Source organism: Aedes aegypti, chromosome 2 (assembly GCF_002204515.2).
Source record: "Aedes aegypti strain LVP_AGWG chromosome 2, AaegL5.0 Primary Assembly, whole genome shotgun sequence".
Lineage (NCBI taxonomy): Eukaryota > Metazoa > Arthropoda > Insecta > Diptera > Culicidae > Aedes > Aedes aegypti.
The window spans coordinates 193,331,448-193,355,646 of record NC_035108.1 but is presented as its reverse complement, the minus strand read 5'-3'; the positions used below and the strand labels follow the sequence as shown (position 1 = coordinate 193,355,646).

The window sequence follows — 24,199 nt, the reverse complement described above, 5'->3', positions numbered from 1 at the left end:
CTTTCAAAAACTCAGCAATAAACCGTTGTGGATTTTCTTGGGAAAAATCTTTTTCTTTGTAAATCTTTGGAAGATCTCCTACAGTGACAGCTGGAGAATTCAATTAAGGATCAGTGAAAAAATTACTTGAGGAAATTCTAGAATTGTTTTGAAAAATAATAATAATAATATCAGAGGAAATTACTGGAGGCAGTAGCTTTGGAGTTCTCATGGATTTACTGGAGCAAATTCTGGAGAAATTCTTGTAAGCATACTTTGTAAAACAGCTGGAAGAGTTTCTGGGAGGTTTGTCAGAGAATTTCAGAAAAGATCCCCCTTGGAGACGATGAAAACATTATAAATATAATCACTATGATAATTTCTGAAGCTTTTCCCCGAGGAATCTGAGACGAAATTCATGAAGAATCAGTTGAACCTGATATAGTCTCTGAAGGTTTCTCTGGAGCCTGTACAATTTTGCATCAGGATTTATTGCAAGCTTTAGAGACTTTAGAGACCATGTTGACTAAAACAGGGACTTTATAGACCTGCTGTGAAAGTATAGACTTTTTAGAGGCTTGTATTAAAATAGAGACTAGAAAATATTAGTGAGAATTTGATGAAATTATTTGTCAAGAATCAACTAAGAACTACATCCAGAAGTTTCTTCGAAAATTTGGAATCAGCTAAGAACTTCAATCGTCAAGAGGTTCAGCAATGCTTTGATGGATTATATCAAGAGTTATCGCACGTTCAGGAATCGCTAGTACCACTACATTCGTGCTTTGTATTACACGATGCGACTGGTCTTAAATTAATTCAAACTTTCTTTCAAAGTTTTTCCATCAATCTTCTGATAATTCTTCATGGATATTTATAAAATATCTCATCAATTAGGGTAAGTGTACCAGTTATGAACATAATGATTCCCTATTTCGCCATACGTGATAATTTGATTATCTTCAAAATTTTGATCATTCTGTGTGTTTAGGTAGTTTAGTATCAAATATATCTTGATGTTAACACATTCAACAATATTGAACATAAAAAGTTTTCGAGAAAACACGTATGGCCAAATAGGGAACCACTATAGCCATAACGGGTACACTTTCGCTACTTCCAAGAATTCTCACGCAAGTTTGTTCCATGACATACACAGGGTTGGTTGTCGCTATTTTATTCATTCAGAAATTCCATAGAAGATTGAATCAAAAAACAATTTTCACAATTAAGAAATAAAAATTTTGAAAATAAAATAAAATAAATCTCAATTGGACCCTGGCTCTAAGCCCTTTTGGAAACTATCTAAACATTTACTAATCTCAGAGGAAAACAAATTATTACTAACTAATTGCGAAAAAGCTCAAAAACTTGCTATGTAGTTTGAACTCGCGCACAATTTTAATGTAGGAGTTACTAGTCCAATAGAAAATTAAGTCCCTCAGGATGTCGAAAACATTCTCATTCAAGAGAACGTTTTGGAAAATTCCTGGGAAGAAGTGAGAACTCGTCGATGTCGAATTTCGACATGGACATTCGACCAAACTTTCGTGTAACAAATTTGATTTGTCCCAACAAATCTGATGGCTATTCTACTCATCTAGATATAGGGAAAGCATTCAACAGTGTTTGGCATGAAGGCTCGATTGTAAAATTAAAAAAAAAAAACTTAATTTTTCCAACATACACTGTTAAATTAATCCAAAGTTATCTATCAAATCGTACACTTCAGGTTAGTTATCAGAAAACCAGGTCTGAAAGACTTCCTGCTAGTGTTCCTGAAAGCAGCATTTTGGGACCAATATTATACAATATTTTCACATCTGACTTACCTGAGTTACCTCAGGGATGTCAAAATTCTTTGTTTGCGGATGATACAGTTCTCTCCGCCAAATGACGAAGCCTGCGTTTCATCTGTAGTATGTCTACCTTCAAGTAGACATATTATCACGATGAAAGGGGTCCAATTAATTGGTTAGATGAAGTTAAGTATCTAGGGCTCATGCTAGATAAGAATTTAACTTTCAAGGGTATTCAAGCCAAATGTAACAAATATGTTAAATGTCTCTATCCCCTTATTAATAGAAAATCAAAACTTTGTCTTAAGAACAAGCTTTTGATATTCAAACAAATTTTCAGGCCAGCTATGTTGTATGCTGTACCAAAATGGACTAGTTGTTGTAATACCAAGAAGAAAGCTCTGCAGAGAATTCAAAATAAAATTTTGAAAATGATTCTGACGCTTCCTCCCTGGTATAGTACCAATGAGTTACATAAAATATCCAATGTTAAAACATTGAAGCAAATGTCAAATAAAATAATTACTTCTTCTTCTTCTTTCTGGCGTTACGTCCCAACTGGGACAAAGCTTGCTTCTCAGCTTAGTGTTCTTATGAGCACACTTTCACAGTTATTAACTGAGAGCTTACTATGCCAATTGACCATTTTTGCATGTGTATATCGTGTGGCAGGTACGAAGATACTCTATGCCCTGGGAAGTCGAGAAAATTTCCAACCCGAAAAGATCCTCGACCGGTGGGATTCGAACCCACGACCCTCAGCTTGGTCTTGCTGAATAGCTGCGCGTTTACCGCTACGGCTATCTGGGCCCCAAAAAATAAAATAATTACTTATTTCAGGCAAAAATCGTCACAATCTTTTATTGCCACGATTAGTGCGTTATATATTTAGGTTGAGTTAGGTTAAGTACTTGGAAAAAGTGTTTTTTCTTTGATAAGCAGGTGAAATCAACTCACATGTAAAAAATCTGAACTGCTACGGCAAGTGAAATGTAATATGTTGTTAACAAAATGTTGATAAAATCTTAAATTTGTTTTGCCAAATTAGGATGATAGTGTTGTCTAATAACACAGAACACCTAGATACAAGAAATGAATGTATTGTCTGAAATGATACTCCACAATTATAACCAATAATTTCTGAAATTGTTCGAGCGTTCAACTGTGCTCACTTTAAAATTTGCATCACTTTTGCGTACATCTCGGTACTCCCGCTGATCGAACATCAGCTGCACCGTTCCGATTGAGCAGGCAGTATCGTTCGTCAAAATAAATGATGAACCCGACTCTCGGAAGCAGATGAGATCAGCACAGAGTAGAACGCACAGCACTGTAGCAGTCAATGTCTAGCCATAGCCATACCGTTTAACTGCGCGATTTATATTGATCGCAATTCACTGAGTTGTCTGGAGCGGTACCGTTTCATCGGAAATCGTCACCTCTCTGATGTCACGTGAATATAAATCTGATCAATGCATCGACAAATAAATTTCCTCTCTCTCAGGATAGTTCAATCGATTATATTGATCACTTATCATTTTAATCCTATTATCCTTTAAAAGGCGGGGCAATATGCCTTCTGTGTAATATGACCTTGTTGCTACAGCTAATGTCAAAGGGAGGTAAGAACACATTTTACGATTTTCAGTAATCGAACGAATCGATAAATCCCTCGCACCACATAAACTCTTCAGAAACGAAATATTAAGCCATCCATTTATAGTCCTGCCGTTCGAGGCAATCCTGTTCTTCATCATGACCATGTCCATCCGATATCCGGCGAGGCAATCAATCGAAGGCCACCGTTACCCCTTATCCTCGATGGCGTTCTGGTTCTGCGTGGTGTAGTCTGTCTGCTCCATCTCGGTGATCATGACCTCTCCGGTCTGATCGGAAGACTCCCGACGTTTGGTAGTCGTCTTCTTCACTTTACGCGTTTTCTTGACCTCAACGGTCTGGGTACGCATCACATCGACATCGGCCATCGTTGATTAGTAATTGATTGGTTTCGATTTAAGCGCGATCTAAGGCTAACACACTTGGATTTGGTTTTCTTGAGCAATTACAACTTCACCACAGTTCCTCAAGGGTATATCACACACGCGAGGTTCAAAGATAGCACAGAAAGAAAGCTATAGATAGGTATATCCCGGCGTCCGACGGATCCGCGATGCTGCGAATTATTAGTAAGTATATTTGAGCTAAGCCAGTAGCAAACTGTAGCGCCCAGAGGTTCGAATTTGATCTCGATCTCTTGTCGAACGTTTTTTTTTCAGTCGCAGCCGCCGTTGCCACTCGCCTTTTGCTGAGCCGTTAGCTTCAAAACGGCAACTCCAGAGAGTTTCCACTCTCAGTATGAAAAATTTGTTGGGGTCGTCTGCGGTGCCGTTAAACGCCTTCGAAATTGTACCAAATACTCACACCCACATGAAAATCACTGCGGCCGACGACGAAGACGACGACGTCATCGTTGAAAATTTTTCGATGACGCTGCTCTTTGGTGCGGGATTACCCGCTGCGTCGTGACAGAGCTTCATGACTCGGTCTCCTACTTGCATCATTGGCGTATCCAGAATTCCTGGCAGTTGGGGGAAAGATTTTTAGGCAGAAACGATCATCATACACAACATCTGCACTTTTACAGAATGGTCCATGAAAATGCAAAAAATTTAAAAACTTGGATTTAAAACATACAACCGTTATTATTGTTTTCGTAGGAAAATGTAATTTCAGAATACTGTAGTTTGCACTAAGTCATGTTAAGAACATACAAAGGCTGTTGTTATTCGGTAGGGAATGATTAATACGGAGAAATGTTTGCGAATTCACGGTTTATTTCAGACTAATTTGGTATATCCCATTTATAGTCCTCTACCCTATTGTACTTGCATAGAATATTCTCGATGTGCATTGTTGTATACAATAATGTGTTGTGTATAAGCTGTTATACTATTGGCTCCAGAAGAAACTGCGGTCAAGAAAGATTCACCCCCGCACCAAATGTACGATGTACAAAACGCTCATAAGACCGGTAGTTCTCTACGGGCATGAGGCGTGGACTATGCTCGAGGAGGACTTGCAAGCTCTTGGGGTTTTCGAACGCCGAGTGCTAAGGACGATCTTCGGCGGCGTACAGGAGAACGGCGTGTGGCGACGAAGGATGAACCACGAGCTCGCTCAACTCTACGGCGAACCCAGTATCGTGAAGGTAGCTAAAGCTGGAAGGATACGCTGGGCAGGGCATGTTGCAAGAATGCCGGACAACAACCCTGTAAAGATGGTGTTCGCTACGAATCCGGTCGGAACAAGAAGGCGTGGGCGCAGCGAGCTAGGTGGATTGACCAGGTGCACCAGAACCTGGAGAGTATGGGTCACAGTCGAGGATGGAGAGAAGCGGCCATGAACCGAGTGAATTGGCGAATTATTGTTGGCGAAGCTTTATCAAGATAATTGATGTAAAGCCAAATAAGTAAGTAAGTACTATTGACGGACTGAATATTCTGGAACTGTCAGACAATAGAGAGAATGAAAATGTAAGTAAAAAATTGTTAGATTGTGTTGCGTCTGGAAAGATCGAAAGGTGAGTTGATTACTTATGATTCAATGTTTCCTTCAATTGTTGTGTCTCTTTAGGTATGCAACAGATGAATGGTCTGTATAGTATTACGGGTGAGTAGAGTGTTGCCAGCATGGTGAATTTGTGGCCTCAACATCAGGCATGTTCGTCCACTGGTGTGGTGCGGTATGATGCACCCCGGTGGCTTGTTGTTGGCCACAACAACTGTCTTGGTAGTGTTGTTTGAAAAACAAGCCGAGCTGTTCCCATAGGGGATGTTAGCTACAAGGAAGGACGTTTCAAGTAATATTGTTTCATATGGAATGCCCTCTTCAACATCTAATCCAATTTCTCTCGACGTTCCCTTACGGTACCTATCCATCTAGTATTCATTGCTTTCTTCTCCATGCTCCCTCTTTCTTCGAGCAAAATAGACCAATATGCCGATAAACAAATTAAAGTTATATAGAACCATTTTTGACATATCTTCTTCTTCTTTCTGGCGTTACGTCCCAACTGGGACAAAGTCTGCTTATCAGCTGTTTTTATGAGCATTTCCATAGTTATTAATTGAGAGCTTTCTTTGCCAATTGACCATTTTAGCATTTGTGTATCGTGTGACAGGTACGATGATACTCTATGCCCTGGGAATCGAGTAAATTTCCTTTACCAAAAGATCCTCGACCGACGGGATTCGAACACATGTCCCTCAGCCAGTGTTGTGAAAAACTCAATTTCTCACAACTCACGCTTGAGATTTTTCATACGTGAGTTGTCAATCATGCAACTCAGCAGTCAAAAAATCATGGATAAGTTGGCTCACCTTTTTAAATCATTGTCTCGTATTTCCACAGTTTACTCACATAAGGCAATAATTTCTTGTTAGTCTGGTAAATTATGTTAATCCTTTCTAACGTAAACAACAACATTCGGGTTTCACGATTTTTTGCCAGGTTTTGCGACTGAATCATTGTTTACGGTTTGAGTTGATTAAGTTGATTTTGCATCAAAATCTCAATCGTGAGATTTGCGAAGCATATCTCTAATGAGTTTGCTCTCACGGGAGAGCGTATTGATTGAGATTTTGAGTGTGAGTCTATCAACACTGCCCTCAGCATGGTCATGCTAAATAGCTGCGCGTTTACCGTTACGGCTATCTGGGCCCCTATATATTTGACATATATTTTCTATATTTTTAACGCTAGCGAAAGCCGATACAAATAGATAGATAGATAGATAGATATCTTTATTTAAGAGATTTGCAGACCGATACAAATGTTCATTTTACCTTCATTCAAAAAAAAATCTAAAGGTATCAGATTTGACATCATATCATAACGATATTAACCTCACTGAAAAACCTGAAAGTGTTCAGAGCTAAAAGTTACGTCAGTTCTAATTTTCAAACGTGGTTTTCTAAAATCTTTGTTTTCGTTCAAAGACAGAAGTCAAAAGTCAATTGACTTCCGTATCAACCCGAACACTCCGATTAATGCTCTAAATCGCCCGTGCGTGATAAAAATTCATCAAAATTTGTTTTTTTCTACCACCCCTTCCCCTTTCCCCTTGCTTTCTTTGATAATGATTTGCAACAGGGGTCGGGCTACTATGTTGCACATTCATTAGTTGGGAATTACACTGCATGATGGAGCTATCACAGAAGATATTAATTTCTAATCCCCCAATATCTATCATGAAAAAAAAAATCACAAATCAATTAACTAACAAAATAAAAAGTTACAGCCTTTCAAAGTTCTCTGGGGTCATACGCAGACAAAGGGGATTATTAAAAATTGTAAAAACTGTTGCAAAATGTTTTTTTTTCAGAATTTTTTTTAGCATACTTTTTAGGAATCTTTAAAAAAAAGACACGGACACCGTCTTCAGCCATTTAGCTACACAGACTGTAACTTAACACTAGACAACGGACAAGCATGCTCCAGTGGATCAGCAGCGAAACATTCCTGACGAAAAGTTTCAATGGCTGAAGAGGGGAATCGAACCCACACCCCATGACACGATGCATTTAAATACCAGACGACACTAACCGCACGGCCACGAGGCCCACAATCTTTTCGAATTAATCAAGAATTACTTCTTTGTGGATTTATTTTTAAGAAAATCCTAACAGTTACTTTCTCAGAAGCTCTTTCTAGCATTCCTATGACCAGGTTCGGAAAAAATCTTGAAATTCACTCTATAGTAGCCAAGCAAAGCAAGTCACAGTCAGCGAAGCCAGTGAAATTCACGCCCATCGCTGCTGTAGGTAACCCAAAATTACAGTAGAAAAATGTTCTATTTGCTGTTGCATTTCCCGCATTTAGACCCTTCAATGACACTAATGTTCTAGAATATTCATGCTCCCAACATAGGCTCTTGTTGAGATTCACGATTTTGAACTACTGTTTTGGGATGAGCTACGTGATTTTCGCGAAATTCATACCTATTACTATTACCATTCCTAGCACTGCCTATGACCACAGTTAAAAAAATCTTCCAGAATTTTATCCACATATTTCTATATATTTTTGTCTAAAAATTCCTGAAAATTTATCCAAAAGTTTCTTTAGGAATTTATTTTTTAAATATTTTAGAAATTTCTCCAGGTATTAAGAGAATCCATGAAGTAATATTTTGAAAAATTTTCCTTGGATTCTTCAGATGAGTTTTTGAAAATGTTATACATTTGTCTCATAGATAAATTACAGTCGATTCTCCCTGATTCGATATTGAACCATTGACCATCGGAAGGAGATAGAGAATACATTCTTTTCAATTTTCAAAATTTTCATTATTTGGACCAAATACATAAAAAACAAAACTGACATTTTTCAAACTTTTTAGTAATCTATTCCATCAAGCATGCAAAATAGGACTCCAATTTATTTAGATTTAATCGACTTTACAACATCTTTGCAGTTCCCGTACAACATTACCAGTTTCAAGTATACAATACTTTTACCTCAGTTAAAAAATACAATACTTTTCTAAACCATCAAAAAATAATTTTTGAGTATCGAATGTATTATGAACTTGAGTATTGTTTAACACATAAAGTTTGAAATTTGTAGCAAATTAAACAAACAACTTGCTAAACAAGTTAAGAAACTTGCATGCAAGTTGGTATCTTAAAAACTAGACATGCTATGACATTTTTGAAAACGGTAGTGAATTCAGCAACTCTAAAATAAGTAAATAGTGGTATTTTGACGCTTGAGACAAAAACGTGTAGCAGGCAAAGCTATTTTAAAGGAGTTTGCGTGAAGAAATTGCTGGGATAATATAAATAACTGAAAAAAGTCCTTGGAGTTGTATCTTGGATGTTATTAGTTTGGTGTACATTTTTTTTATCAATTCCAGAAGTTCAATGGCATTTTTGGAAGATAATCCTTTAAATTAGTTACAAAGTTGCGTGTCATCAAAGATTTCTCGAGAAAATTGTAAGAAACTGTATTTTAAGAGATATTGGAAGATCTTTATGATGTTATTCCTCAAGAGAAATCAGGAGGGAGCAATTAGGATTAATTTCTAACAGAATATAATGAGAGACTACTGATATATTTGAAGGAAAGGGAGAACAAATTTTAAAGCAACAAAAGTAAAATATTCTTTAGGTGATCGACTTGTCGAGTCGAGTCTAGTACACGACACTGGAGACGGCCTTACAGTTGAGGTCGAAATACGCGTATCTGTCAAAGGATACAAACTCTAGTGGAATTAAATGGTATAGTACTAAATTTGTTTTTAGTCATCTCCTTATAGGTATTCTACTAAACAGCTCGAAGATTTATTATCGTAATATGATATTTTTTAAAACAGCAATGGATTCAGCCGCAAGTTAGGAGCGGTATTTTGGAGCTTGAGATAAAACCGTGTTCCGCAGTGTTATTTGTATTACACTTACTTACATTTTCATAGCGGATCTTTTCTTCTTTTGATCATAGGCTGTTCTTTCATAATTTACTTCTCTCATATTTATTGGAATTGAAGCTTATAACACGTTCATCAAAAGTATTCTTGAAAACATATTTTTTTTTGACTTCTGTCTTTGAAGTGAATATATATAACATAACTATATATGATATATGATAACATTTTTATTCGGCTTCACCTTCTTTCATAATAAGGCTATTCTCTCAATTTGTGCACTGATTAGGTTTTATATTTCTACTGTAGAAATAGTTATTTTTATGTCAATGATAAATTGTCTTTGTTTAAGAATAACCTGTTCTATGCAATGTACAGTTCTGTTCTGTATAATAGCAGTGAATGTCAATTTTACAAAATACAAAATGTTCATATTTGGAAAAGTACAGTTTTGTTCGGATTCAAGTATTGAAGTTGAAGAAATTGTTTGAATTTTCTACTTAAAAAAATTGCATTCTTCCATTTTAAAATTATTCTTCTACAAATATTTTATACATTTTTGATCTGGGTGTACGTTTGTAAGTGACATAAAATTTAAGAACATAATGTCAAGCGGAAGTTTTAATTTTTAAAACTGATTTTATTTCGAACAATTTCATTATTCGGCATCGGGATAATCTTCAGCCAAGTGGTTAGAGTCCACGGCTGCTATGCTGAAGGTCTCTGGGTTCGATTTCCGGTCGGTCCAGGATCTTTTCGTAATAGAACTTTCCTTGACTTCAATGGGCATAGAGTATAGTCGTAACTGCCACACGATACAGTTTGCAAGAGTTATCGGAATGAAAATGGCGTTTCACTTATATCAAATGTTTAAGGTAGGTGTACCAATAGTGGAGGTACTAAGCACGATTGAACTTCATTGAACCGCCTAAATTCATGAAGCGCAATCAATGTACATTAGAGATGGTCGGGTCTCGAGTTTTCAAAACAAAAATTCAAAAAAAATAAAATTTTCCGGGTTTGGGTTCGGGTTGGGTTTGATGGCTACAAAACTATCGGGTACGGGTCGGGTTCGGGCTTGAAAAAAGTTGGGTTTAGTCAGGTTTGGGTCGGGTTTGGTGAGAATGGTGAACAGAGTAACAACCTGAAAGCTTCCCTATGCATCAGAAACGATGAATTTATCATCTTTTCAAACTCGGGGTTTTCTTCGAGTTTTTCTTAGAAAACTATTTCAGGTTTCAGGTCGGGTTTGGGTTTGAACAGCGAAAATTTTTCGGGTTCGGGACGGTTTCTGGTTTGAAGAAATAAAATAAGTCGGGGTAAACAGGTCGGGTTTGGGTTTGAACAGCGAAAATTTTTCGGGTTCGGGTCGGTTTCGGGTTTGAAAAATGTGAAACCCGACCATCTCTAATGTATATGTTAATGTTGTAACGATTATTGACTTAATGAGAAAAAATATTTCATCGCTGTAACCCACGGCATATCAGTGGAAAATAATACCTCCACTATTGGTACACTGTTCTTTTAGTTACGGTATATTTATAATTTGTGTTCCTTTAGTTGCGGTATCCGTGGTTTTCTTATGGGATCCTCCACAGTAGGAACACTTTACCGCAACTATTGGTACAAGGAAGAAAATTTTTACCAATTATAGTGATATTTCATTAGTTTTAAAACAAAGAGCGTTCAATCTTTTCAACTATTCCGTGTATCAACGTCGATACGTCGATTGGCAGTGTCGGTTTTGTGACTAAAGTAATAAAATCAATGAAAATGTCACTACCGCAACTATAGGAACACCCACAACTAATGGACCACTTACTCTACATGGATATCTTGAAATATTTTGTGTTTTCCGGGTTCTTAAATGTTTTGGGATTATTTTTCGCATTTATAGTTGTAACGAATGGTTTTTAAATGTTGCTTATAACTGAAATAAACTCGAAAATTTAAAATACGATCCTAAAGGATCATTCAAATATGACGTCCATCATTTGGGGGAGGGGGAGTTCTACGAAAGAGTGACAACACGTGTATAAGGTATTAGAAAAAGTGCGACAGACAGGGGGGGTCTAGAAATCCAGAAAAACGACGGACGTCATATATAAATGTTCCCTAAGACTATATCAGAATCTTTATATTCATTTTAAGATCATTTGTTTTAGTAACACATTAATATTAGATGGGTCTCGTAATTTATGTTTATTTTTTGCCAGAAAGCCAAAAAAACATAATATCTACGTAAAATTGACAAAAACCGTAAAACAAATTTTGAAGGATCCTTGATCTTCATTCTTAACATATTTTAAGTAAAAAAGATGAACAGTACAGAACAGTAAAAGAGATGAACAGAAGGGATAAAGCAAATACGTTAAAAGTTACAGTAGAAACATTCATAATTCTTTGCATCTTTGGTGTCATAGAAAAACCTAAATTCTCTAAAAAATATTACAATTTCATTAAAATTTAGGAATTTTAGTGAAAAATCAAAAATTTTTTCAAAATATTTTTCTTTACAAAAATTCTTTTTTTGATTGTTTAATTTTACAACTTTTGTTTTATTTTTAATTTAGAGTTCATAACGTCCGACGCTTATACAAATTTGCAGAACCATTTGATTTTTTCATGCGACCCGCAGCTCTGACGACAATTTGAGGTTTGGACCGCGATATGCTGCAACTTGAGCAACACTTGAGGGAAATATTGTGAGTGATCATATCAGAGATCGATTCAAAATTATGTAGATTGTTTCTCCTAATTTCATCTATATTCTGTTTCTTGGGATATCGTCAATATATTTCTATAGACATTACTTCTAGTATTTTTTCCGAGACCCTGCCATACATGTTCCATAATTTTATCAAATATTCTTCCATCGATCTGTTTGGAGAAATTCTTTTAGAAATACTGAATGACATACATTTGAGGATTTATGTTAAATAATATATAAGAATTTGTTTTCTCAGAAATTCTTTTTGACTTGCTTTTAAGGAATCCTTCAGTATTAACACCAACATCTACTCCATGAATCTAGAATCTTAGATCACCAAAACCCCTTGATCGTGCACGGGTGGACTCTTGCATACGTTGTGATTTTGAATAGAAACAAGTACGATAAATGTTCAGCCGTCCTGCCATGGCGGAGGCACAAGAAATACTGTTTTATTGCTTGTCATATCATTACAATAGTGTGAGCACGTAGAACGGAATATATAGGTAATTCCATGTGTTTTGAACAAACACCCCTCTATATAAGGTTTATATAAGAGAGGTTCATATATATATCATATATATCATGCAGAATTCGTTTCACATTTATTTTTTCGGAAGCTCTTCACAGTATTCCTATAAAAACAAATTTAAAAAAAAATCCAACATAATTTCATTTAGAGACATTTACAATAGTTTTCCCTTGAAATCCCATTTTTGAGAATTGGTTTTCAAAATATTACAAAATTTCCAGCAAGTACTCCAAGGGTTTATTCAGATGTTTTCTAGGAATATCCCTTGTCAAATTTATGAAATCCAGGAAGTAATACATTGAGAAATTTCCTATGATTTGTGCAGATAAATTTTTTAGTGTTATCAGAGATTACCATCGATAAATTATAATTATAAAAATAAATCCCGAAGGAAGCACGAAGCACTGTAAAAGTCTCTGACCTATTTTGTAATGTATACTTTGAAGAATTGCTTTTCAAAAAGCAGAATTCCCGAAGGTGGCATCTTAGACTAATGAATAATTCCTACAACTTCCCAGTGTGTTCTTTGCTAGAATGGCTGAAACTATGAATAATGCACTTCCGTGTATTGACAAAATTTTAGTCAAGATTTCAAAGATGATTTCTTGGAAGTGCTTGAGAGAAATACTCTTTGATACTTATATAGAGATTCCATAGAAATTATGTAATGAAATAAAGGATAGAAATACTGAAAAAATTGAGAGTCACAAAACTATCTTGAGGCACTGCGAAATGGACAAATTCGAGCTACGCCAGGAACTAAATTCATGACGAATATGTGGATTAATCCCTTATTGAATTCCATGAGGAAGTATTCGAAGAATTGTTGGATTAATACATTTTAAGATAACCTAACAGATGCTTGAAAAACTTTATAAAACTCATAACAGATACATTTCGGACTGTTTATTAAACCTTTGGATGATTTCTGGTAAACATTTATGCTGAAGTTTGATTATTAATTGGCCTGCAATGCAATTATAATGCAATTTTCACCAATATGGATTCCGGAGACCATTTCTTAAAAAGTCCAATAAAACATTCATTCTTTGTTTGCAAGTTAGTTGATTTTGAAACGCCCCCACCCTTGGTTACGCCCATGCCAGCTTGCTATAGCCGTACGCCATCATATGCAATATAGAAACAAGTGAGCTTGCTGCATTAGAACGCTAGTACCATCACTTTGGATGGAACGGCTCAGTGAGCCAGTTTTTTGTTGGTGTTTAATTCTTGATTTAGTTGCTAGCATTTTTACGCTGAGGGGGGTTCTGCAAAGTCAGGTGCAGATGAAGCATTCCTGCAGTCTGTTTAATAGTAAAGTTTCATTTCGTAGACTCACTTGAGTAGGTGCACTTTGAGTAGGAGTGGTAGACGATGAGAATAGGTTTGTTGAACGGTTGCTAAATATAGAATTGCAGGAATGCTTGGCGCCGTTATGCAATTCTAAGAATTTTTATGCGCTCTTTATTCTAGATTGTAAGTAGAGTTTATTCAGTTTTGAGAAATTTTAATAATTGACATAACTCAAAAAATTAAAGGAACAGCTTCATCAAAGTTGATTTAGACGCGATGAACAAGGTTGCTCAAGACGTTATTTTTGTAGGCCTTTCACATATTAAGACAATTGTTTATTATTTTTCGCAAAAAAAATAACACCAACAAATGTATTGTCCAATACTGTATGGAACGTTAGTCCATTGCTCAATTCCATATTTTTCACATAACTATCATACAATGCAGACTCGGCAGATGTGGCATATTACTCTTCCGTTTCAATTGCACTTATCAGTTGGTGCAGACAAAGTGACGTACACGTTTCCTTTGTTGTCTTGACGCTCGTTGCTTAAGTTCTCAGCACTATTCAGGTGTATACTACCACTTTTTAGTGCTACTTCCACTTTTTAGTAACCTCATGTTGGTCTGTTTGCCGAATAGCTACTTCATCTCTGCAATTTACATTCAAAATCCAAATTTTACCGAAGTTGGTAATGTGTATGTGTTCAAGGATGTGTTATCAAACGCAAACATTATCTATCTGTTTTGAGATTCTAGTACCTCGAGTCAATAATATTTTCTCCAGTTTTGGATGATATCGGATATTAGAATATATCCGACAATGAATTATGGCTTGTGCTTTTTTCCATGAATGCCTTCAGAAACTCTGACAAAGTCAAAAATTTCTCTTAAAACTTGGAGGTGAATTACCTGGGCCGCTTCCCAGCGCAAATGCATACAACGAAACGTGTTAGAACTCACGTCCAAACTCACCTTTCCACCTAATTACCAGACGCATGAATAGCGACATAGCGCTGCTTCAGCTCGGTGTGAAACCAAAACAAAAAACTAAAATAAACAGACCAGCCCAAACCAGATGGGCAAACCGTGCGCAACAACAAAAACAACTTCGGCGGCGGACTCTCAGCGCAACAAATCTATTAGGACGTCTATTTCTGAACATCGTCCCGCCCGAAGTCCCGTAATACAGAGCCAGCGCACTCACCCAGACTGGTTGGCTTCTTCGGCGCTGCGCTTCGCTCACGTCTAGAAATTTTCCGCATTACGTTTCGCCGGAAAATTCCCTCCCACACGTTTCTGAGCGATCACCCGCCGTTGTTGCGTTGCTGGTAGCTAATCCTTCGCATTAATATGGATACAAGGTAGGGTGTCCCAGAAAAAAATCAGTGTTCGAAAATTCAATGAGATATATATGCACAGCATTTTTATAGATCATATAAGCTTTCTAAAAAATCGCTTAGAGGTTTCGTCAGATCAATTTATGAAAAATATCAATTTTTGATGAAAATGGTAAAGCTTTGGCATTTTGTGTCGTCACCTTTTTACGGCTAAGCACCTTGACTTTTCGGATATTGATTTTTCCGGGGCACCCTAATAGGTACCTACTGCTGAGAACACGGCGCGCGCCACCGTTTAACGGCCGAGAGTGAGTTGACCGAGTCTCGCTCTCTCCCGTTTGTTTTTTATTTTTCCTTGGTTTTTGATTTTCTTGGATTTTCCACTCAGCGAAGCAGGGAACCAGTCGGAGCGCCGCTTGCAATATGTAGGTAATAACTTGAACATTGCACACGTCCCCAAGGAAAATTTTGCAAACACACATACCGGACACACACGGCACATGCAGTGAGGTGTTTCTGGTGCCTAGGGGGAGGATAGAGGAAAGGAGGGTTGGAAAAGTGTGCGAACACGACTTTCCCTCCCCGTCTTCAGTCAACCGTTTATTGTGTTCATCTTACGGCGACGATGAAGATCGTGATGATCAATGTGATTTTGGGTGAGAGCGTTTTCTGTGCATATATGAAATTTATTAGATTTCGTTTTGAGAAAGCTTGTAAATAAAGTAGGATTTCATTCAATTTGTGCGTCTATTAATACAACTGGAAGAACGAGGGAATCCCAACGATGGGAAGTAGCTATGGAGAATCCAAGAATATTTGGAGAGCGTTGAATAACATTATATTTTTGATAGATAATTTGGCACTTCAATGATGACGATAATGGTCGTAGTCCAATTGCTGCACTGGACGTGATCTGCTTAACTACCCTGGGAAAACATCTGTACAAGCGTAAAATTCTACTAGACCAAGCTGTCTGATCTCTTTTCTTCTGAAATGTCTGAAACACATTGTCGATTTACACATACAAAATAAAGGGCGAACACCAAATTATTGCGACAACGAAAATGTCATGCCAATTTTCTTATAATGTTTAGAATCAAACCAAAATTTTAGGGTAGTTTTATACATATATTTACTTCAAAAATCAAAAGAAAAGTTAATCGATGGAGGCTTGAGTGTAAAATTGAAGGCATTTTCGCATGATGCCCTCCATCAAAGTTTTTACAGTGTCATCCGGTACCAGTTTCTCAGTTTTTTTTTCATTTTCTTAACATGTCCTTCAAGTCATTGACTGTCTTCTTGCTCTTCCGAAGTTCCCGCTTCATTATTGCCCAGTACTGCACAGCAAAAAAGTCTTAAATTTACATGGCACGTAAACTTCTATGATAATCATGTTAAACGAGTTATAACTGAATTTTCAACGATAAATAATGTAAATTGTCTCATTGCATTCGAAAATGCTTGCAATCTTGAGTGGAACTGAAACATTTCATTATCTTACATCCAACATTCGCCAATATTGCATGCTTTCTTGCATCTTGAAAGTGAAATTGTAAACAAGATCGCTCAGTTTACATGATTCCACGCTGAATATTCTGCCAAAAATAATGCACATGGATGGATCGACGGCTTGTCATTCCATGTGCAATATTTATGATTGAATTTTCAACAGGAAAATCATGTAAACCGAGCCATTTTGCAAGCAACACTCTTTGAGAGAAGACGTTTCGTGTTCAATATTAGGGATTCGGTAAAAATGTTGGATATAATAGATGATTTAGGGGCCCTGATATCCGTAGCGGTAAACGCGCAGCTATTCAGCATGACCATGCTGAGGGCAGTGCTGTAAAACGGTGAACAGAGTCTGTTCATGCACACCAGAAAAATGCTACCGCATCGGTGATTCATTTTGTGCGATTGCGTTCTTGCTTTCTTTGCTCACGATCGCCCGAACACATATACTGTAGAGGGCATCGCATCATTTTATTTTGACATGCAATCACGCGTCAGATTCCCTGTGATATTTCTACAATAACACCACATATCAGTCAATTTTCTCAATACTGTCGTACATGAGTTTGTAATCTATCTATTATAATCGTAATCCATCCAATTATTCACAAAAATAGCTATTAACGGAAAAAAGAACGGCTGTGAGCAGACTCTGCTCATACAGCAATCACGCTCTTTTTTACATTTGTTTTGTTCTGGTTCTCCGATGCAAGAATCTGTGACCAAATCGGTCGATGTTGGTTCGTGAGCGTGTTAGCGTGGATCCTGCTTCATATTGGTTCATTTTACGTAAACGGCATGATTCTTTCCACCACTGGCTGAGGGTCGTGGGTTCGAATCCCACTGGTCGAAGATCTTTTCGTAAAGGAAATTTTCTCGATTCTCAGGGCGTAGAGTATCTTCGTACCTGCCACACGATATACGCATGCAATAATGGTCAATCGGCAAAGAAAGTTCTCAGTTAAAAACTGTGGAAGTGCTCAAAAGAACACTAATCTGAGAAGCAGGCTTTGTCCCAGTTGGGACGTAACGCCAGAAAGAAGAAGAAGAAGATAATAGATGTGTTTATAGGTTTTATCATTTAAGAATACATGAGAGATGGCTTTGCATGATTGAAACTAAAATAACGTTACGTGTAAACCTAAGATTTTTTTGGTGTGTTGTCACGGCTCACTCCTCAGTCCGCAAGAGCAGATGGCCTTGCAAATGAGATATTTGTAGGCGAACTTCGACATTTTCTTCTTCTTGAATTTGTCATCCACATCGAACTTGCTCTTGCCGGTAAAAAACTCCAACCCCGGAGTTTGCTTAAAATCGGCTTTAAAAAACGTTTCGTCGTCCATCACACAGCAGCCATGTTTTGTCAGCATCTTCTCGTGGAGCTTCCGTGCCCGAGTTTTAGCTGTCGATTGTTGCTGCTCATCGCGGTTTGGGAAGTTCTGTACCTTGTATGTATGTAGTCCAGCTCTCTTTTTTGCATTCTGGACGTAGCTCTGCGACATATATAAAGCAGTAAAACGATTACAACAAGCGTCGAAAGTGACAGTTGTCGGAGTAACAGAAAAACTAAATTTTGTCGCATGTTTTCAACATTACTTTCAACTAGTACGGAGGGTGTTGAAACCAATCCATTCAATCAAAATTTGAAAGAGAATATGTTTGAAGATTGGTAAAGTATATCTGGTGGGATAAGTACACCAATTTTAACTTTTAATTTGAGAAACCGGCACGATGAGTTGGCTATGAAATCAATCTTATGAAATACTTTGGTTATCGATTTAAAAAAAGTTCCACCGAGTTCCACCCTAAATCAATCACAGACATGTTTCTCATAGTGTCCTTTAAGAGGTCTGAAAGATAGAGCTACAACTCCCTGCAACTCTTCGAGATTTTCAAATATTTTTCGGTATACTCCTTAACCTGCACAAGTATGAAAGTGAGTTGTTTGTGATAAAAAATCCGAAAATCTCGCAACGATATGTGGTCAAAGCTGAACCAGACTTTACACCAGAGCAAGTTTATGTTTAAAAATATATATTTTAAATGAAGTTTCCAAGATTTTTTTCAAATTTTATGTTAATTGGAAAAATTTAAAAATATGCGCATTATTTTTGCGTATAAGTCACTTTTGCAGCTACGAGTGAGGAGAGACATATTTGCAAATAACTTTTTACATAATTATAGACAATAATAGTACAAATTACAATGTTTTTCTTGGAAAATAATGGAATTGGCGCTAAGGACAGTTTTGCGATTATGCGTATACTATATGTCATTTATGCAAATTGCAGCTCTTTTGACCAGCAAAAACTTTTCCTTTCATACCAAGGTGCTCAAATGGCTTGATCTTCCAGTTTTGATTTTTGTCCCGCATCTCAATACATTCGACGTACTGTGTGCCGGTGCGACAGGTCAGGAAATTCCAGGTGTTTGGAAAGGATTTATTCTCTCGACTCGCGTTGTTTCACCTCCATTTTCTTTGAATCAAAAAACACGACTTCGATTTTGACAGCATTTGACACATCAATGAGAAAGTGTGCAAAATTTGGTTGATTTTTATCCAATGGTTGAAAAATTATGCCCTGTTGAATGTGTCGCAATGATTTCGTGTTCTCCCTTTACCTGCTAAATTTGCCTCTTCTTGTGAATCATCATGCATACCAATCTGGAAAGTCCACTATGACTCTTTCACACAAAGTTGTGTAGGATATCAAGAAAGCATTCGCTCACAAGCAATCTTGCTTAGGAGTTTTCTTGGATATTGAAGATGATTTTGCTAATGTATCTTCCGATGCCAATTAGCAGATTGCATGATATCGACAGTGACGAAACTGAGTATTTTTGGTTGTCACAAACGGAAGTCTTAGAAGTATGGAATCTCGTAGCAGATGTGCTATTGAAGCAACTCAATAAAAGTGGTTTTCTAATTTATAGATTTGCCAACGACTAGCAATGATGTATGTATATGCACCTTGGTCAACCTGCAGAGTGCTCTACCGGTAGGTGAGTGTTGGTAATGTGATCAATGTGACGGATCACGCAAAATATGTTGGAGTTAAAGTTTATGATTCTTCTGGTACACCACCCATTAAGTAGACCTTTAGTAGCTGCCAACGAACATTTGGTAAAACTTGGGGCATAAAATACAAGTAGCGTAAAACGGGGTAACATTGATCGGAATGACCCTTCTCGTAAAAAGCTCGAATCAATATTTTAAGATGAAACATTTTCTGTGCATGAATGTTTTTTATTTCTGAAATTGTATTTGTTCATGCGTTTTCTCCAATTTTTTTACATTTTTTTTTTAAATTTTGGATAACACTAGGGTCGGTGTTCCCTTAGTGGACAGTCCCCTATAGTCGCACTAGTGACTTTTCACGGCCGTTTTGCTATAAATCTTTTCAAAACATTTTTTGACATGAAGGTCAGGACCTATTTATCTAAGTACCATTGATTTACATCTTGATTTTGCTCAAAAAATGACCGAAAAAAATATTTTTGCTTAAAATTTGAGCTCCCTTGCGCCTATAGTAAACCTATTGTTCCTATAATAGCACTACTGAGAGAAACTTTTTTTTATTATACGAAATAATTGATTGAATTATAACTTTTTTTACATCAAACGAAAGCTTAAGATCCACACTTTGTAGGAAAAATATAAAAGTTTTGTAAAAATACGGTTTTGATAAGTATTTTGCCGACGCCGTGATGCTAGTGCTACTATAGGAACAGAAATTAGAAATAGTGCTACTATAGGCACATGTATTCCTATAGTGGCACACGCGATAATAAATAAAAACATTTGAGTTTTCGTATGTTTTATATTTTTCCCACAAAACCAAGATAAAAAGCTATCAGATGATGTAAAAATAATGACGCTAGCATTATTTTTCGATTTTATACGAATTTTTGTTCTTAGCTATGCGGCTATTGGTACATCGACCCTACTGAAGATTCGTGTATCACATAAGTTCTGCAAATAATAGGGTGCAGAGCTACTTGGGTACTTCCATGATTCACTTTGGAATAGAAGGTTTTTCTTGGCCGAATTGCAACTTTGCAACAAGAAGCACTTCTACGACGCATTCTTCTTCTTCTTTGCATTACATCCTCACTGGGACAGAGCCTGCTTCACAGCTTAGTGTTCTTGTTTTTTTTGCCAAAGTTGTCATTTTTGCATTCATATATCGTGTGACAGGTACGATTATACTCTATGCCCAGGGAAGTCAAGGAAATTTCCATTACGAAAAGATCCTGGACCAACAGGGCATCGAACCCAGACACCTTCAGCATGGCTTTGCGTTGTTTCCGCGGACTCTAATCACTCAGCTAAGAAAGGCCCCCAACGACGCATATTGTGGCCAAATTTGAACTCAGTAATTTTCAAAAAACCTCACTGGAAGTGATTCTAAAGCGCCAAGAATAAGAACCGGCTCACTATAAGCGAGAAAAATACTGTTTGTGCTAAAAATGGCATCGCCAAAACTATACCGTTGTCAAAATTTTTAAGTATATTCAGTTAGGTAAAATAAGAAAGAATGCAGAATTTTCTTAGGAAATTGCCAACCGTAAGGTATGTTCTGTAGTTCGTGGTGTTTTTTATTTAGAAATTACTCAAAAAGTAAATGACTTGATAGACTTTCGTCTTTATATTTCTCTTTATAGGCCAATATTTCAGTAAGTAACGACATTTTCAATATAATCGAACATTGTTCACATGGGTGATCAATAAAGTGCGGCTTATTTTTCGAAAGTTGTCATAAGCTCTTTTGAATTCAAATCACATAAGCAGAGAAACCTCAAAGTTAGAACTAAAAATATTAAGACTTACTGAATTCAATTTAAAGGATTTTCAAATTAAAAAATTAAATTCTATAAAAATTTAAAAAAGACAGTATTAAATTTGTCAAAAATTAAAACTAATCTCAATTAAAAGCAGTTTCTCAATTTTTTCCCTTATTTTCCTACAAACATCTACTTCATTAGATCAAAATCTTTTTCTAATAAATAAACATGATTGATAATGTGTTGTCTTTCAAATGTGTCAATAACATATGAAGTCACAAAATCGTTGTGACCTAGTTATTTAACAAAACTTCCCAAAAACACGAACTTTTGAAGAAAAATTCCATTATTTTCAAAATATCCCCCGAACAACCGTTACAAGTAAAGCTGAAACAATTTTTTGAATACCTTTAAATAGATCTTAGCAACAAAACTTCTTTCCACAGACTCAATGTTCCGAACATGTGGGTAAAATGAACATGTAACGGGGGTAAAATGAACATGTGATGGGGGTAAAATGAACATGTGGGTAAAATGAACACCATTCGAAATTGAACGGGATGCGGTATGATTTTCGGCATCTGGTACATGATCAGGGCATATCTCACAGACATTCCGGAATTGATGGAACGTTTAGCCGCGATCATATGGATGGCTGTCCACGTTTGTATTTGTATTTTCTCCGGGAAACCCGGCGTTCATATTACCCCCATCTCGAATGGTTCATTTTACCCCAAAGAATCAACATCTTCAAATCTTTGTATTAAGAATTTAGAAGATGAAAATACTTTCAATCTCCGTCTACTTATTATAAATACTTCAAAGATATGATGTCCAGTAGATTTTTGATGATTTCAGTAATTAAAACCTTAAACTCCACAAGTGAAAAGTTACATCATCTGAGAAAACGGAGAGACATACTTTGTTTTTGTTTACTTTTCCAGCTTTTGACAGTTCTAGATCGCGTTAGAGTTGTCTAAATAGTTCCTTAGTCTAAGGCTTAAGGATGGTGCAAGGTTTGCATAGATTTATAGCATAATTACCGTAAAACATAAACCTGTTCATTTTACCCACAGTTCCCCTATTTTTATTAGAAAATCACGCTGTTGATTAGTTCATGTGAATAACTAAGTCAGAAAATTTAAATCAAATATGTTGTATACATAGTTCAAAACAACTAAGTTTTTTTTTTTTTTTTTTTTTTTTTTGGTATGGTATTCAGTTGGAGCTGCCTGACAGCTTAACTTGTCAAGGCTGAACCCTCGGTCTGGCTTTTGCCAAGTTTCCCCTCTACCAGGACCAATACTCAGACGGACTAGGCAATGGCGCCCACATGAACACTGTTTTTTTATTAGTATTGTGACGTGGTAGTTTTTGAAAAGTGCCCATATTCCCTTGCTTCTGAGAAAAGGAAGTATTGTGAAAATCAGCAGCTCCATCAGAATTTGTTTGAAATAGTTGTGTAGTAGTGTCATTACTAATACTGTCTAGTCGAAATGGTTTTGAATAATTTGTCATTCAAGTGCTATTCTGATTACTCCTGTCTTTTACTTAAGATTAGAGTCTTAAATGTCAATTGTCGTCAAGTTTTAACAAAATTAGGCTGTTTAGTAGTAGTTCAAGTTAATTTTATTTTTTGTTGTCAGAAGTGTTTATTGGTCATTACGTTCATTTATCCTTAAAGAAAAAAGTCGCTTTCCTTGTCTGTTCAACAACTTTTCGAAACTAGCAAGTGTACCCTAATGATCGATCTCAGCGTCTTACTTTCCATAGTCATTTTATAGTGAATATTGAAGAGTCAAGTTACCTTAGGCTTCTATTACAGTCTCCTACAAGATTCACTTTTCGGTGGCAAATGCAATGCTTCACAACGCCTACTTTCTACTTGTAAATTTTGAGAAAATGAAGCTGGAATTAGATTATTTATACCGCTGTTACAAAAGAGGTATTTCTTATTATGGCAATGTAAAACCCATATTAAAATAAGATTGTCGCCACTTATTTCTACTCAGTGAATCTACTAGTCATTTTCCTAAGAGTTCCTATGTATTCCCTACGTCGTATATGATAACGATGTATCTAACTAGCTAATAGTAAGAGTGGCTACGGATCATTCTGGTTAGCAAAAGGCAAACTGAACGTCACCAATAGTATTAATGTCCACTTCGAATAGATTAATTATTTGAAATGGGCATCAATTCTATCAATGACGCAGAATGTCCGTTGGATCACATCCGAGATATTATTGCGTCTATGCCATATGAATTATGACGCGGCTTTAAGCAAAAAGTGCCAAAATGTGATACCACCACTACAGGTTACGCCTTTGGTTTCCATCATATGGGCTAATGGATTATGCCCTCCCATCGCGGCAAGGTCGCATAACCAAGGGGAGGGATGTTGTATACATAGTTCAAAACAACTAAGTTAGCTACAAAAGCTTTTGAAAAGATTTGTAATCGGTTGAATACACTGCGGAACACGTTTTTGTCTCAAGCACCAAAATACCACTATTCACACAATTAAGGGTTGCTGAATCCATCGCCGTTTTTCAAAATATCATAGCACGTCTAGTTTTCGAGATGTCGAAAATGCAAAAATTGACTATTTTAGCCAATTTTCATGCAAGTTTACCAGCTTGTAAGGCAATTTATTTGTTTAATTTGCCACAGAATTCAAACTTTATGAGTATAACAATACTTATCGACAAAGTTTTTAATACTTTCGAGGCGGAAAAGTTATTTTTTGATGGTTTAAAAAAGTATTATTTTTTCCCATATAAAAGAAACGAAGAATTTTGTATGGAGACAGCAAACATGTCGAAAA

General features: G+C 36.5%; 1 protein-coding gene across 3 annotated transcripts in view; it reads right to left on the bottom strand.

The window, feature by feature from the left end:
- LOC5573016 (four and a half LIM domains protein 2) overlaps window positions 1-24,199 on the bottom strand; it is a 245,164-nt gene that overhangs the window by 66,658 nt on the left and 154,307 nt on the right. The window contains exon 1 of one of the 3 annotated variants that reach the window (XM_001654295.2): window positions 3,588-4,013. The exons of the other annotated variants lie outside the window; for them this stretch is intronic. Coding sequence (XP_001654345.1) covers window positions 3,588-3,763 — 176 coding nt within the window. The 5' untranslated portion in view covers window positions 3,764-4,013. Of the gene's footprint in view, window positions 1-3,587; window positions 4,014-24,199 lie in introns of those variants that run through there. 3 annotated transcript variants of the gene reach the window in all.